The sequence below is a fragment of the Manis pentadactyla genome, chromosome 9, assembly GCF_030020395.1.
Source record: "Manis pentadactyla isolate mManPen7 chromosome 9, mManPen7.hap1, whole genome shotgun sequence".
Taxonomy (NCBI): domain Eukaryota; kingdom Metazoa; phylum Chordata; class Mammalia; order Pholidota; family Manidae; genus Manis; species Manis pentadactyla.
Window position 1 is genome coordinate 92,086,951 of NC_080027.1, and position 16,510 is coordinate 92,103,460.

At 38.6% G+C, this 16,510-nt stretch overlaps 1 protein-coding gene across 8 annotated transcripts in view; it reads left to right on the top strand.

Moving 5' to 3' along the window:
• The window catches only part of ENAH (ENAH actin regulator), a 195,388-nt gene that overhangs the window by 150,926 nt on the left and 27,952 nt on the right, over positions 1–16,510 (top strand). For all 8 annotated transcript variants that reach the window (XM_036900853.2, XM_036901054.2, XM_057507810.1 and 5 more), the window contains one exon: positions 407–491. In XM_036900853.2, the coding sequence (XP_036756748.2) occupies positions 407–491 (85 nt within the window). The remainder of the gene's footprint in view (positions 1–406; positions 492–16,510) is intronic.

Here is a 16,510-nt window from a genome sequence, read left to right on the forward strand (position 1 = left end):
TTAGGTGAGTTTTTGAATTCTGATTTTTTATATAAGTTCTTCCTCTCCACTTCATGAATAAGTACCCCAGAGAGAATGTCTCATTGTCGAGAAAACGTCAAGCTTAGGTGCCTATTCAGATGCTTATTGAATCCTTGTTTTACTCAAGCTCTTCATATATAAATGTTTATTTTTCCTTTGTTGTTGATGTTTTCCATTTGTTTCAAGTACACCTTCTGGAGATGATGACAGCATTATGTTGTAGTCTTTCATTTGCTTTGTGTTGTAAAGCTTTTATTTTTTATTTTGCTAAACAAAAAGAAGATACATTTGTAAAAATGTGACGGTTTTATGTTTTTCTTCTCATGATTTTATCTCCTCTATCCAGCCAAATAAAATGTTCATCTCTATTTTCCTCCCTTTTTAGGGCCAACATTGCCCAGACAAAATTCACAACTACCTGCCCAAGTTCAGAACGGCCCATCACAAGAAGAATTGGAAATTCAGAGAAGGTGAATAATAATAACTTGTAAGAGACACTTTTTGTGTTGTTATTGTTGACACTTTTTCTTTTTGTTGCAGAAGGGCAGACTCTGAACATCCTAATATTGAAAGTAGTTTATGTCTCATCAGCCAGTTGAAAGTCAGAACTTTTATTATTATATTATTAAGTTTTGGAATCACCATTAATAAGTGAGCACGTACTTAGGCTGGACACAAAGTGTTATAAAATTTTGTGTCTGCTTTTTTGGTAAAAATCATACTCATGTAAGGTTAAAATATTTTAAATATACAACAACACACAGAAGGAGTCTTATACTTCAAGGAGTCTTATTTTTATAGTAGTTATAAATTGTTTGTCATCATTATGGCTTTCACCTGACTAACTAGAAAGTTGAAATAGTGTTGGCTGTTTGTATAAGGCATTGATCTTGAGATACTACCACAGGGTTTAGTAATGGAATATAAAATCTGTCTGTTTAGGACTAAGCTGCTGGTTGCATGAGATCAATGACATTATCTTCATTATTTCAATGTAGTTTAGAAATATATTTGAAGTGATAATAGAGCCCCATTTAGGGATAGTTCTTTTCTGAATTAACATAGAGTCTCTGAGTTACAAGTTACTTTGTAATAAATGGTTTTATAAGATTCAGGTATATTTGGTAACTAAAATGGAGCTAGGTGTGTTCCATATTAAACAGATGAAAACTTTTTACAGATTTGATGTTGCTTTTTATCACTAGTAGGTCATCTGTGCTTTGTTCTGGAGAGTTGGTGATCGTTTTATAGATGGATTTTTCCGATTGGAAAGCATGGCAAGCCAGCATTTCTTCTTGTGGCCTTTGTCTTGGATCTCACATTTGAAACATGATTCTTCTTCATGCTGTCTTAATACATGTGTCATGTTCCCTGGACAGTCAGTTGAAGGAATCTCTTACTGCTTTGGTATAACTACCTAGCTCTCGAAGAAGGCCCACGAAGATCTCCCAAAATGAGTTTTGAATTTGCCCTAGCCTATATATTCAATTAGGTCACTCCAGAAGTAGCCTCCAAATTTGGTGAAATCTGTCCAGCTCTTTTGAGTGTTGATGTAGCAGATATAAATAAAATTAAATTCCTGTAGAAATAAGGAAAGTTTAAAGAATATAATTTCAGTTCCATATTGTGAGTTTCAAACATACCAGAATAATTCCTCAAGTTAGAATTGTTATGATACTGTTGTCACACACCTACACAAACAGAAAAGTAATTAAAAATGATCATAGTATTCACAGGGAGAACAGTGTAGCACAGAGAAGGCACATAGTGGATCTGTGGCATCTTGCTGCACTGATGGACGGTGACTGCATTGGCATATGGGTAAATGTAGTAACCACATTGTTTTTTCATGTGAAACCTTCATAAGAGTGTATATCAATCACACCTTAATAAAAAATTTTAAAAAATGATCATAGTATTATTTACAGTAACACATTTGTAGAAAACTAGGAAGAACCAGGAGAAAGCCTGTACCTCTGGTATAATACGCAGTGGGAAAGCAGGTAATCCCTGACAGTTTCTAGAGACTTAAGGCATTACAGAGTAGAAACAGACCATCGAAGGGCACTCCTGGCTTAAGGTCACAGATGATGATCCACAGCCTGGTGGTTGTCATGAACTTGCAGCTTACATTTTTAGTGGAAATAAGTATTGAGTGAGTTTTTAGTAATTGTTGTGAGATGCCTCGTGTATGTATACTTTGTCCTGTTTAGGTGCTGGCCCTAGCAGTGCTTAACTGGTCTTTAGGTTTTGTTGCTTGTGTGTAAGTAGAACAGGTAGATGGATGTACTATTATTTATAGGAACTAGGAAAGAGGTCTAGACTTAGAACTACTCCCTGTCCCTCCTGTCTTCCAGAAATTTGATGATAATTATTTGGTCAGCTAATGATCCCTCTGTCAGTTTTCTGCTTTGTCGTGGGTTTGTGTATAAATGTGATTTTTCTGGAATTCCAGTAGAATCTTGGAGTAGGGAAAGATATGGCTCATATCTGCCATCTTGAATAAAGTCCAGACACTGCTGTTGCATCAGTTCCCTGCCTGGTATCCCTAATGACCAGCTCTCCTCATGTCCAGTGTAATTTGGCCTGGCATTTAGGAACCCACACGTGCATCTCTCTCTCTCCCGTGACCATCTCCTTTTATGCCACACTTTTCTTCTGCTCTGTGCTTCAGTGTGTGGCACTCACCTCTTCTGACATGCCCTTCTTTCCTTTCTCTGTTGTCATTTTCTGTAGATTATTCTCCAGGTATATTAATGGTTTTGTTTTCTCAACACCTACAACTTAATCATACACTCAATTATATTTAATTATTTACTGTTTATTTTACATATGAATCTTACCTCCAGTGAACATTATAGGCTACTTCAGAGTAGAGTATGGATAAAATTTCTAACAAAAAGCCAAAAAGTTTTCTGGTATTGAGTTGATTTATATGTAGATGTTGGGGTATAAGAGGCAGAAAATATATGTGTTTGTAAGGTTTTGGGACAGTTGAGTAAGAAGATCTTACTGCTGAGGCTTTTCTGTCTGTGCAATTACTTGAGGGTGGGGAGGCTTTCCGGAGGAGAAGATCTTGAGCCATGCCTTGAAGAGGAAGTGAGGTGCACACCATGTCGTGGAGCCACATGCAGGAGGGTCAGTCCAAAGTCTTCTGAGTGCTCAGACACCCAGGTTCTTCACCACACCCAGACAGGAGGTGAGAGATCCATCCTATAAGAGGGTTGGACTACAAGTTCTCCAGACCAGTGCCGTTCAAGGAAAGTAAAATGTAAATCATGTGTCATTTAAAAATTTTCTAGTGACCACATTTAAAATTTTTAGAAAAAACAAGTAAAATTAATTTTAGTAATATTTAACTGCATGCATCTAATATTTTAAAAACTTTAGTGAGAATGCTTGTGTGGGTAATACCTGGGTGAGTGGGGGCAGGGCATATCTGGACCTGAGAGGTTTGGTGGAGTTCTCTCTTCTTCTGCAGTGGGTGGTGAGAGAAGCAGGATGAGCGCTTTTAAGGAATAAATGGGTTTCTCCCACTTTATTTCTCCCTTTGACTGATTTTGGTTTCAAAGGGACTTTCTCCGGGATTCTCCCCCGAGAGTTACAGCTTGATATCTTGATCTGCATGATGGTTATACTTGAGAATATGCACATGTCCACTAAGTTTTCTGCATTTTATTGTATGTACCTCAAGAAAAATAAAGGCAACAATTTTTGGCAGTTTTGTGCACTAGTAGACAGTGCTTACCCTAAAGTAGATGCCCAATAAAAATGTCATTTCAATAGGCAACTGATACAAAAATTTTAGAGATATTTCACATTCTTTTTTTTCAAACTATGTATGAAAAATATGGCATATGTTTCAAAATCTAGTATGTATTTCTGTACTTAAAGCATATCTCAGTTCAAACTAGGAGGGAGCATTTAAGTGCTCTGTAGCAAACTACAGCTACCATTTTGGACATAACAGTCTAGGCTAGGGTTCAGCACACTACAGCTCCCCAGCTAAGTCAGCTCTGAAACCTGTATTTGCACAGCTGAGATCTAAGAATGGCTTGTATGTTTTTGTGGAGTTGGTTTTTTAAAAAGAAAGAAAAAGGAGTATGTGACAGAGATACTGTCTGGCCCTTTACAGTAGACTTTACTGACCCATGGTCTGCACTGAGACATACCAGGCCCCACATGGAAGATCAGGTGAGGTGCCGTACTGAAAAGGAGGATTAGCCAGAGTTAGCCAAGTTGGCCTTTTTCACCTGCTTAGTTCCTAGACCTTGGAAGCCAGGCCTGTACAGCCCAGACGGGAAATTTCAAGAGTCCTCTTTGGGAAAATTGACTTGGAGAAAAGATGAAAATGTTAGCACTCAGGGTCCTGCCAGTGAAGCTCATTCACTGAAGGTTTTCTCATTAGCATTAGTGCCACCAACATATATGAATGGACAGCCAAGGGTCTTCAAACCTCTGAGGACAGCTTCAGTAACATGATGACAGATGAGAACAAAGATAAAAAATTGAAATTGGAGGAAACAGATGTAATACAGGAAGCAGAAGAAGACAAAGTATACTGTAATAGCTTCAGGGAACTAAGAGAATATAATTAACGAAGCAAAATTTTGTAGTTATTAAAAAAATCAGATTAAGAAAATGTACTTATAAATCTTTTTTTTTTAATCATTTTTTTTTTTTAATGGGAAGTTTGAGAAATAAGGTTGAGGAAATTGCCCTGAAAATAGTTGTAAAAGATAGGCGCAGTATGTAAGAAAGAAAGTAAGATCAGATTAGCATGTCCAACATCCAAATAATAGGAGTTTCAGGTGGCGGGAGGGAACAAAAATGTGAGGAAATGGAATCTGCAAATAAAGAACATAATATTTCCTGGGACTTGGTGACTTGGCCATGTGGGCTAAGGGTGTGCAAACTTCAGAAGAGGGCCAGATAATACATGTTTTAGACGGTGGGCTGCAAGGCCTCTGGCTGTTGTTCAGCTCTCTGCTGGTAACTTGCCATAGTGTGTGAACAAATGGGTGTAGGCGGACAGGAGCCTCTGTGGTTTGCCAGGACCCCTGCTCCAAATTGAAAAGACTCACCAAGTGTCCAACCGGTAAGTAGGAAAAATGTAAAACGCCAACCATGAAGGCATATTTCTGTGGAATTTTAAAATACTAGAAGGGGGAGAGAGGTTTTAAAACCTTGGGGGTGGGGATGGAAGCTTCAGTCCCTGAGAAGTACGTGCTGTCTGAGCTCCCTGTCCAGCACAGCTTCCTGGGGTGTTGTTATTGGCATATTCTGTTAAAGGCATATTCTGTTAAAGTGGGAGAGTGAACTGAGAATGAAGAAGCTGCAGCAGGAATGAGGAACCATGGAATCTTGTTCCAGAAAGGCAAAGGAAAGGAGACAGGATCTGATACACAGTACCATCTGAGAGCTCCTGATCTGCTGGAGGGTGAAGTAGGGAGAGGTCTGTAGAAAAGGTATCAAATGAAACAAAATAGTAATTTTTAATTCCAGAGTGAGAAAGAAACTGTTCTGAATAGTAAATAGGATTAGCCATGAATGATGAGTAAACACTAATGTATCCAAAGTGGTGCTGTGTGGTTTTACTGGGAGGAGGGAGGAGTAAGGAACCGTTTGGGTGGGTTACAGGGCATAGGGATTAATTTGTGTAGTAGGTAGTCAGCAGATAAAATCGAAATCTGAAAAGCTGGGAAGTACTCATTCTAAATAAATTACTGTATTTAGAAACAGGAGACAAATACCAAAATATTGAAAGTAGTGCTTCTGGAGCGTAAAATCAGAAGTGGTGAGGGTGTGGAAGAGAGAGCTGTTTAAAGCTTTGTGATACTACTGAACTTTTTAAGTTTTATATATATTTTATAATTAATTTCTTTATTCTAATGGGAGTGAAATTGATTAAATGAATGTTTAGATGTTAAATTGTATTAGTCCAATACCTTTACTATAGTAGCATGATGATAGTATAGTTTAGTTTTCCATTCGTATGTGTATTGTTAATAACAGGTTTTGGTTTCTACTCATATTATTAATTTTGGCTCCTCTGGCTGACTATGATGAAGAAATATATTCTAAGAAACATGAGTCAGTCTTATGTTTAGTCTCAATATGGAACTTAATTTAGTTAATATCTATAAATAATTTTCAAATCACCCCTACTACCTAAAAGATATAAAAGGGGAATTGTAATCCCAGCATGTAAGTGGGGAATTGGAACAATGAAAGTGTACAGCCCTCAGATTAGCCTGCAGAGGCAGAATGGACCCAAAGTTGACTACCTTCTCTTGTAAGTATTGTCCTTTTTCTCAAGAGCTTTGTAGTATTAAAAATTATCTTGTTTCATTTTATCCCTTTTTAATTTGTTTACTAAAAGAGAAATGTGAAATGCCCCACGTTATTCAATCAAAACATATTTTCATAGTTTCATTTTCTGGCAAATGTTAGTTATAAATCAAAATGTTACTTAATATTATCAACTCACATTTTTCTTAATCTGCCCTGCCTACTTCATTATGCCAACATTTAAATCATTCTTTATTTATCTTACCTAACACCATTCATAATAGGTAAGGTGTATTAAATGCATTTTTAAGTTTTGTTACATATATTTTGTTTGCTTTTAAGAAAAATAAGTCAACATAAGTATGTGTTTGAATATATTTAAAAAGATATTAATCTCACAATGCTTTATGCATCTCTTTACCTTCGGGGAGAAATAGATATTTTGGTGGTAGGAGGAAACATTTTTGATATTTTTTAAATGCTCTTGTAATATTGGTCATTTGCACTATAATCATTTCTGAAAATGTAAATTTTCTCAGAAACTTTAAAGTTACTGTAAAACACATATCTTAAAAATTAGTCTGCCAGACTGTTTCATAGTTCAGAATTAGGGTCCTTGTACCTTGAAAAAGACTCTAGCAGGCTCCAAGGAAATAGTTGTGATCACCTGCATCTCTAGTCTGTGAGTTGGCAGTGATAGTGCTGAGAAAAGCAGTTTATAAAGATACATAGATCTAAAAAGATATACAAATATCCTGCTTTAGGAAAGGCCAAAACATGATCATCAGATTTACATGCCATCCAATTAAGTTGGGAATTATTTTTACTAGTGAAGATTTGTAAATCTGAGGTTTTTTTTTTGACACACTACTTGGGGAATATGTTTGGATCTACATCTTTTCAGTGGCAGGCTAACCATTAGCTAGGGACTTTGAGCACTTTCCTTTCTTACCTTCAAATCAAGAAAATACACAGCAGAATCTCCTGTGGCTGCATGAACTGCCTGCTTCAGTCATCTGTCAGTGAGCTGGGGAAATCTCTCTGGCATTGATCTTTTCCTACATCAGAAGATCCTCTTTATCTTTTACAGACTGAAAACCTTAGAATGTCATGACTTGTGGAACGGTCCTCTTAAATCAGGACACCCTAGTTAAAAATGCCATTCTTCAGTAATTCTCTCAGATTCACTTCCTCATACCCGCCTTCTGCCTGTGACTTAAGCTTGCCTTTTGTGTTAGAAGTATCGTATTGTTTAGAGAAGCGGTCGTTTACTTGGTAAAAAAAACCCAAGAACCTAGAATAAGAAATGAAATGTAGTCTTAGAATACTGTGTGGTTCCACTGTGGGCTGTATTCATGTTATCTTATTAGTAATGTAGACTCTGAACATTGACTTACCAGAAATCAGTCTCCTGTGACTGTCTTGGGTGGCTCTGTGTGCTGAGGAGCTTGAGCTGCAGGAGGTTGCTTCTTACCAGAGGCCAGTATGTAATGGCTGGGACAAAGCATGAGAAAGGGAGTTGGCAGTAACTGTCTCATGTGTTGGGAACGGGTGGAGTGTTGGAGCAATGCCCCACTGGTTTTATTATACACTTTAAAAACATTGTTCTTCTATTATTTTGATAAAAATGAAACAAAAGAGGTGGCACAGGCTTATAAAGGGGCCTCATAACTTAAATCTTTTCATCATAGATTCCTTGGTACAACTACCTAAAGTTACTTTCCCTCACCTCCTGTAGTCAAATGTATTCTAATTAGAATAGTGTGGGTGTATCTTCCACCTTGGACCCAATAGATTGCATGGCATATTACGTATAAAATGGCCTCAGTTTTTGACACGTGTGTTTTAAGTTTAAGCTCCAGCTGAGTTTATTCATTAGATGTAGATAATTTTAAAAAAATAACTGACTTTGTCTAGTTATTATTACAAATATTATTCTGAATATATCTGCTTTCTTGCCCTCACTCCTGTGGTGATACTGTTCTCTCTCAGGCGCTTTGGCAGCAAGTGGTTTATCAAATATATCAAATAATGAAATCAACACTATATCCTAAAACTGATCTTACTGTTGAGTAGCCGTATCTTAACCAGCCACTATTCATAATAAGCACTAGCACAGGGTTCCTCCGTTTTTCTTGCAGTTGACAGGAATGGTGGTATGTCCAAAGAGGCTTGATATTTTTCTGAAAGAAATGGGATTGATTTATTTGTCAAGGGAGCTTTTCCTTCTGTTTTACAGTCAGTTGAGGACACAAAGGGGAGAGATATCTGGGAAGATATTATTGGCAGAGCAACAGAAGATAGAGACCATGTTCTGTCATTCAGCTCTGCCTCTAGTCAGAACCCAACGAGTTTAGTAGCCAGTCCAGGGAGAGTGTTAATTGGAAATTTCCAAATGATTATTATTATACTTCACATTTATTATTGGTGTTTTTATGCTCCAGGTACTTTTTAAAGAGCTTTTATGGCATTACCTCATTTATTCTTCCCCCACAACACTGTGAAATGTATTATCTAGGATGAATCCCACTTGGTCATGGTGTACGATGGTTTTGATGTATTTTTGAATTCGGTTTGCTAAAATTTTGTTGAGTATTTTTGCGTCTACGTTCATCAGGGATATTGGTCTGTAGTTTTCTTTTTTGGTGGTGTCTTTGCCTGGTTTTGGTATTAGGGTGATGTTAGCTTCATAGAATGAGTTTGGGAGTATCCCCTCCTCTTCTATTTCTTGGAAAACTTTAAGGAGAATGGGTATTATGTCTTCCCTGTATGTCTGATAAAATTCCGAGGTAAATCCATCTGGCCCGGGGGTTTTGTTCTTTGGTAGTTTTTTGATTACCGCTTCAATTTCGTTGCTGGTAATTGGTCTGTTTAGATTTTCTGTTTCTTTCTGGGTCAGTCTTGGAAGGTTGTATTTTTCTAGGAAGTTGTCCATTTCTCCTAGGTTTCCCAGCTTGTTAGCATATAGGTTTTCATAGTATTCTCTAATAATTCTTTGTATTTCTGCGGGATCCGTCGTGATTTTTCCTTTCTCATTTCTGATACTGTTGATTTGTGTTGACTCTCTTTTCCTCTTAATAAGTCTGGCTAGAGGCTTATCTATTTTGTTTATTTTCTCGAAGAACCAGCTCCTGGTTTCATTGATTTTTGCTATTGTTTTATTCTTCTCAATTTTATTTATTTCTTCTCTGATCTTTATTATGTCCCTCCTTCTGCTGACCTTAGGCCTCTCATTTCGATAATTGTTACATTAGACCATTTATTTGGGATTGTTCTTCCTTCTTTAAGTATGCCTGGATTGCTATATACTTTCCTCTTAAGACTGCTTTTGCTGTGTCCCACAGAAGTTGGGGCTTAGTGTTGTTGTTGTCATTTGTTTCCATATATTGCTGGATCTCCATTTTGATTTGGTCATTGATCCATTGATTATTTAGGAGCGTGTTGTTTAGCCTCCATGTGTTTGTGAGCCTTTTTGCTTTCTTTGAACAGTTTATTTCTAGTTTAATGCCTTTGTGGTCTGAAAAGTTGGTTGGTAGGATTTCAATCTTTTGGAATTTACTGAGGCTCTTTTTGTGTCCTAGTATGTGGTCTATTCTGGAGAATGTTCCATGTGCACTTGAGAAGAACGTGTATCCTGTTGCTTTTGGATGTAGAGTTCTGTAGATGTCTATTAGGTCCATCTGTTCTAATGTGTTGTTCAGTGCCTCTGTGTCCTTACTTATTTTCTGTCTGGTGGATCTGTCCTTTGGAGTGAGTGGTGTGTTGAAGTCTCCTAGAATGAATGCATTGCATTCTATTTCCTCCTTTAGTTCTATTAATATTTGTTTCAGGTATGTTGGTGCTCCTGTATTGGGTGCATATATATTTATAATGGTTATATCCTCTTGATGGACTGAGCCCTTTATCATTATGTAATGTCCTTCTTTGTCTTTTGTTACTTTCTTTATTTTGAAGTCTGTTTTGTCTGATACCAGAATTGCAACACCTGCTTTCTTCTCTCTGTTGTTTGCTTGAAATATCTTTTTCCATCCCTTGACTTTAAGTCTGTGCGCGTCTTTGGGTTTGAGGTGAGTCTCTTGTAAACAGCATATGGATGGATCTTGCTTTTTTATCCATTCTATTACTCTGTGTCTTTTGATTGGTGCATTCAGTCCATTTACATTTAGGGTGATTATTGAAAGGTATGAATTTATTGCCATTGCAGGCTTTAAGTTTGTGGTTACCAGAGGTTTAGGGTTAGCTTCTTTACTGTCTTACTGTCTAACTTAACTCGCTTGTTGAGCTATTATAAACACAGTCTGATGATTCTTTATTTCTCTCCCTTCTTATTCCTCCTCCTCCCTTCTTCATATGTTGGGTGTTTTGTTGTGTGCTCTTTTTAGGAGTGCTCCCATCTAGAGCAGTCCCTGTAGGATGCCCTGTAGAGGTGGTTTGTGGGAGGCAAATTCCCTCAACTTTTGCTTGTCTGGGAATTGTTTAATCCCTCCTTCATATTTAAATGATATTCGTGCTGGATACAGTAGTCTTGGTTCGAGGCCCTTCTGTTTCATTGCATTAAGTATATCATGCCATTCTCTTCTGGCCTGTAGGGTTTCTGTTGAGAAGTCTGATGATAGCCTGATGGGTTTTCCTTTGTAGGTGACCTTTTTTTTCTCTCTGGCTGCTTGTAATACTTTGTCCTTGTCTTTGATCTTTGCCATTTTAATTATTATGTGTCTTGGTGTTGCCCTCCTTGGATCCCTTGTCATGGGAGTTCTGTGTACCTCTGTGGTCTGAGAGGCCATTTCTTCCCCTAGTTTGGGGAAATTTTCAGCAATTATTTCTTCAAAGACATTTTCTATCCCCTTTTCTCTCTCTACTTCTTCTGGAATACCTATGATTCTTATATTATTCCTTTTAGATTGATCACTCAGCTCTCTTAAAATTCTTTCATTCCTGGAGATCCTTTTATCTCTCTCTGCATCAGCTTCTCTGCGTTCCTGTTCTCTGTTTTCTAGTCCATTAATGGTCTCTTGCATCTCGTCCATTCTGTTTTGAAGTCCTTCCAGAGCTTGTTTTATTTCTGAATTCTCCTTCCTTAGTTCTTGCATATTTCTCTGCAAGTCCATCAGCATGGTTATGACTTTTGTTTTGAATTCTTTTTCAGGTAGACTGGCTAAATCTATCTCCCCAGATTCCTTCTCAAGGGAAGATGTAGCAGATGCCGAAGCTGTCTGGGTTAGTCTTGTCTGGATCATATTTTTTTGCCTTTTCATGTTGACAGGTGCTATTGACTGTCAGATGGGAGGGCCAAAATTTTCACTTGCTACTGGCCTTTCTTTACTGGGACAACTGCGACCCCTAGTGGCTTGTGTTGGGTAATTGCGTGTAGAGTGGGTCTTTGTGTCTTGCCTGGCCGGAAGGGAGAAATTTCCCTTTCTGTGGGCGGAATTTGTCTCAGGCTGCTTCTCTGCTTTCGCAGCGCCCGGTGGGGTAATGGATGGGGGGGCTGCTTGACTGTTTGCCTCCCTGAGGGGTCTCAGAGCTGTTGCCCAGGGGATTAGTGCACCCGGTTTTCCCTGTAATTTCCAGCTGCTGTACTGTGACCTGGGTTGTTTCCGTCAAGCTGTTAAGTCCCTGTCCCTTTAAGACTTTCACAAAGCCCCCGCTTTTCTTTGTCACAGGGGCATCAGCTTCAGCACCCGCTCAGTGGTCTTACTCCCTGTTCCCCCAGTATCCAGGGCCCCCTGGGCATGTACTGTGTCTGCGCTCTGGCCCGGATGGCTGGGGCTGGGTGTTCGGCAGTCCTGGGCTCCGTCTCCCTCCCGCTCTGCCTATTGTTCTCCCGCCGGGAGCTGGGGGGAGGGGCGCTCGTGTCCCGCCGGGCCGGGGCTTATATCTTACCCCTTTCACCAGTCGCTGGGTTCTCGCTGGTGTAGCTGCAGTCTGGTCACTGTCCTGCGTCTTCTGGTCTCTCTTTTAGGGCTAGTTGTGTTTGTTGTATTTTCAAAAGTATATATGTTTTGGGGAGGAGATTCCCACTGTCCTACTCACGCCGCCATGTTGGCTCCGCCTCGAAATGTATTATCTATAAGATGGGGACTTTTTTTTATTTTGGAGAGAGGAAACTTTTTTAACAAGACTGTGGTTTAGGTTCGGATGGCTACTTGGAGCCATCTTCTTGCTGTATTTATATATATGTTTGGAAGTCAAAAGCAAGCTGTGTTTTACAGGCACAAACAATAGGCCTTTGTAGGTTTTAATATAATCACAAAGTGACCCCGTAGCCAGCATTTGAAGACCTAGAGTTAAAGAGATTTCTTGCAGAACCGAATAAATACTGAGACATTCCTTACATTTTTAGATATGAAGATTAAAAGATGTGATGTTTTTTGTGTTTTATCTTTTTTTCCTTTTGGTATCATTAATGTACAATTACCTGAGCAACATATAGTTACCAGAGCCCCTGCTTTATCACATCCCCACCACATGCCCCATTAGTCACTGTCCATCAGCGTAGAAAGATGCTGTAGAATCACTGCTTGTCTTCTCTGTGTTATACCGCGTTCCCCATGCCACACCTCCTACGTTATGTGTGCTAATCGTAATGCCCCTTTTTCCATCTTTTGCCTCTCTTCTCACCAATCCTCCTCAGTCCCTTTCCCTTTGAAAACTGTTAAGCCATTCTTGGGTTCAGTGAGCTGCTGCTGTTTTGTTCCGTCAGTTTTTGCTTTGTTGTTACACTCCACAGATGAGTAAAATCATTTCCTACTTGTCTTTCTCCACCTGGCTTATTTCACTGAGCATAATACCCTCTAGCTCCATCCATACTGTTGCAAATGGTAGGATTTGCTTTCTTCTTATGGCTGAATAATATTCCATTGTGTATATATACCACCTCTTCTTTATCCATTCATCTACTGATGGACACTTAGGTTGCTTCCATTTCTTGGCTATTGTAAACAGTGCTGCGATAAACATAGGGGTGCATCTGTCTTTTTCAAACTGGGCTGCTGTATTCTTAGGGTAAATTCCTAGGAGTGGAATTCCTGGCTCAAATGATATTTTTATTTTTAGTTTTTTGAGGAACCTCCATACTGCTTTCCACAATGGTTGAACTAGTTTACATTCCCACCAGCAGTGTAGGAGGGTTCCCCTTTCTCCACAACCTCGCCAACATTTGTTGTTTGTCTTTTCGATGTTGGCCATCCTAACTGGTTTGAGGTGATACCTCATTGTGGTTTTAATTTGCATTTCTCTGATGATGATTAGTGATGTGGGTCATCTTTTCATGTGCCTGTGGGCCATCTGAATTTCTTCTTTGGAGAACTGTCTGTTCAGCTCCTCTGCCCATTTTTTAATTGGATTATTTGCTTTTTGTTTGTTGAATGTGTGAGTTCTTTATATATTTTGGATGTCAACCCCTTATCAGGTATGTCACTTATGAATATATTCTCCCATACTGTAAGATGTCTTCTTGTTCTACTGATGTTGTCCTTTGCTATACAGAAACTTTTTAGTTTAATATAGTCTCACTTGTTCATTTTTGCTTTTGTTTCCCTTGCCCGGGAAGATATGTTCATGAAGAATTGTTCATGTTTATGTCCAAGAGATTTTTGTCTATGTTTTTTTCTAAGAGTTTTATGGTTTCATGACTTACATTCAGGTCTTTCATCCATTTCGAATTTACTTTTGTGTATGGGGTTAGACAAAATAACCAGTTTCATTCTCTTACATGTAGCTGTCCAGTTTTACCAACACAAGTTCTTGAAAAGGATGTCATTTCCCCTGTGTATCCATGGCTCCTTTATCATGTATTAATTGACCATGTATGCTTGGGTTCATATCTGGACTCTCTATTCTGTTCCACTGATCTGTGGGTCTCTTCTTGTGCCAGTACCAAACTGTGTTGATTACTGTGGCATTGAACCTGGAGCTTCAAGTTCTGAAGCAAGATCCCCCCTGCTTTATTCTTCCTTCTCAGGATTGCTATGGCTATTTGGGGTCTTTTGTGGTTTCATATGAATTTAAGAACTATTTGTTCCAGTTCGTTGAAGAATGCTGTTCGTATTTTGATAGGGATTGCATTGAATCTGTAGATTACTTTAGGCAGAATGGCCATTTTGACAATGTTAATTCTTCCTATCCAACTTCTTCCTTACCAATCTGGATGCCTTCTATTTCTTTGTTTTGTCTGATTGCCATGGCTAAGACCTCCAGTCTTATGCTGAATAAAAGTGGGGAGAGTGGGCATCCTTGCCTTGTTCCCGATCTAAGAGGAAAAGCTTTCAGCTTCTCGCTGTTAAGTATAATGTTGGCTAATGGGTTTATCGTATATGGCCTTTATTATGTTGAGGTACTTGCCCTCTATACCCATTTTGTTGAGAGTTTTATCATGAATGGATGTTGAATTTTGTCGAATGCTTTTTCAGCATCTATGGAGATGATCGTGTGGTTTTTGCCCTTCTTTTTGTTGATGTGGTGGATGATGTTGATGGATTTTCGAATGTGGTACCATCCTTGCATCCCTGAGATGAATCCCACTTGATAATGGTGTATGATCCTCTTGATGTATTTTTGAATTTGATTTGCTAATATTTTGTGGAGTAATTTTGCATCTCTGTTCATCAGGGATATTGGTCTGTAATTTTCTTTTTTTGTGGTGTCTTTGCCTGCTTTGGGTACTAGAGTGATGCTGGCTTCATAGAATGAGTTTGGGAGTATTCCCTCCTCTTCTATTTTTTGGAAAACTTTAAGGAAAATGGGTATTATGTCTTCTATAAATGTCTGAGAAAATTCAGCAGTCAGTCCATCTGGTCCAAGGATTTTGTTCTTGGGTAGTTTTTTAAATTTTCTTTATTATTTATTTTGGTATCATTAATCTACAATTACATGAAGAACATTATATTTACTAGACTCCCCCATCACAAGTCCCCCCAACAAACCCATTACAGTCACTGTCCATCAGCGTAGTAAGATGCTGTTAAATCACTACTTGTCTTCTCTGTGTTGCACAGCCCTCCCTGTGCCCCCTCCCACATTATACATGCTAATCATAATGCCCCCTTTCTTTCCCACCCCCCTTATCCTTCCCTTCCCACCCATCCTCCCCAGTCCCTTTCCCTTTGGTAACTGTTAGTCCATTCTTGGGTTCTGTGAGTCTGCTGCTGTTTTGTTCCTTCAGTTTTTCCTTTGTTCTTATACTCCACATATGAGTGAAATAATTTGATATTTGTCTTTCTCCACCTGGCTTATTTCACTGAGCATAATACCTTCTAGCTCCATCCATGTTGTTGCAAATGGTAGGATTTGTTTTCTTCTTATGGCTGAATAATACTCCATTGTGTATAGGTACCACCTCTTCTTTATCCATTCATCTACTGATGGATGCTTAGGTTGCTTCCATTTCTTGGCTATTGTAAACAGTGCTGCGATAAACATAGGGGTGCATCTGTCTTTTTCAAACTGGGCTGCTGTATTCTTAGGGTAAATTCCTAGGAGTGGAATTCCTGGCTCAAATGGTATTTTTATTTTTAGTTTTTTGAGGAACCTCCATACTGCTTTCCACAATGGTTGAACTAGTTTACATTCCCACCAGCAGTGTAGGAGGGTTCCCCTTTCTCCACAACCTTGCCAACATTTGTTGTTGTTTGTCTTTTGGATCATGGCGATCATTACTGGTGTAAGGCAATGTCTCATTGTGGTTTTAATTTGCATTTCTCCGATGAGTAGCAATGTGGAGCATCTTTTCATGTGCCTGTTGGTCATCTGAATTTCTTCTTTGGAGAACTGTCTGTTCAGCTCCTCATCCCATTTTTTAATTGGATTATTTGCTTTTTGTTTGTTGAGGTGTGTGAGCTCTTTATACATTTTGGATGTCAATCCTTTATTGGATCTGTCATTTATGAATATATTCTCCCATACTGTAGGATGTCTTTTTGTTCTATTAAGAATTTTATGGTTTCATGACTTGCATTCAGGTCTTTGATCCATTTCTAATTTACTTTTGTGTATGGTGTTAGACAGTGATCCAGTTTCATTCTCTTATATGTAGCTATACAGTTTTGCCAACACCAGCTGTTGAAGAGGCTGTCATTTCCCCATTGTATGTCCATGGCTCCTTTATCGTATATTAATTGACCATATATGTTTGGGTTAAATCTGGACTCTCTATCCTGTTCCACTGGTCTGTGGGTCTGTTCTTGTGCCGGTACCAAAT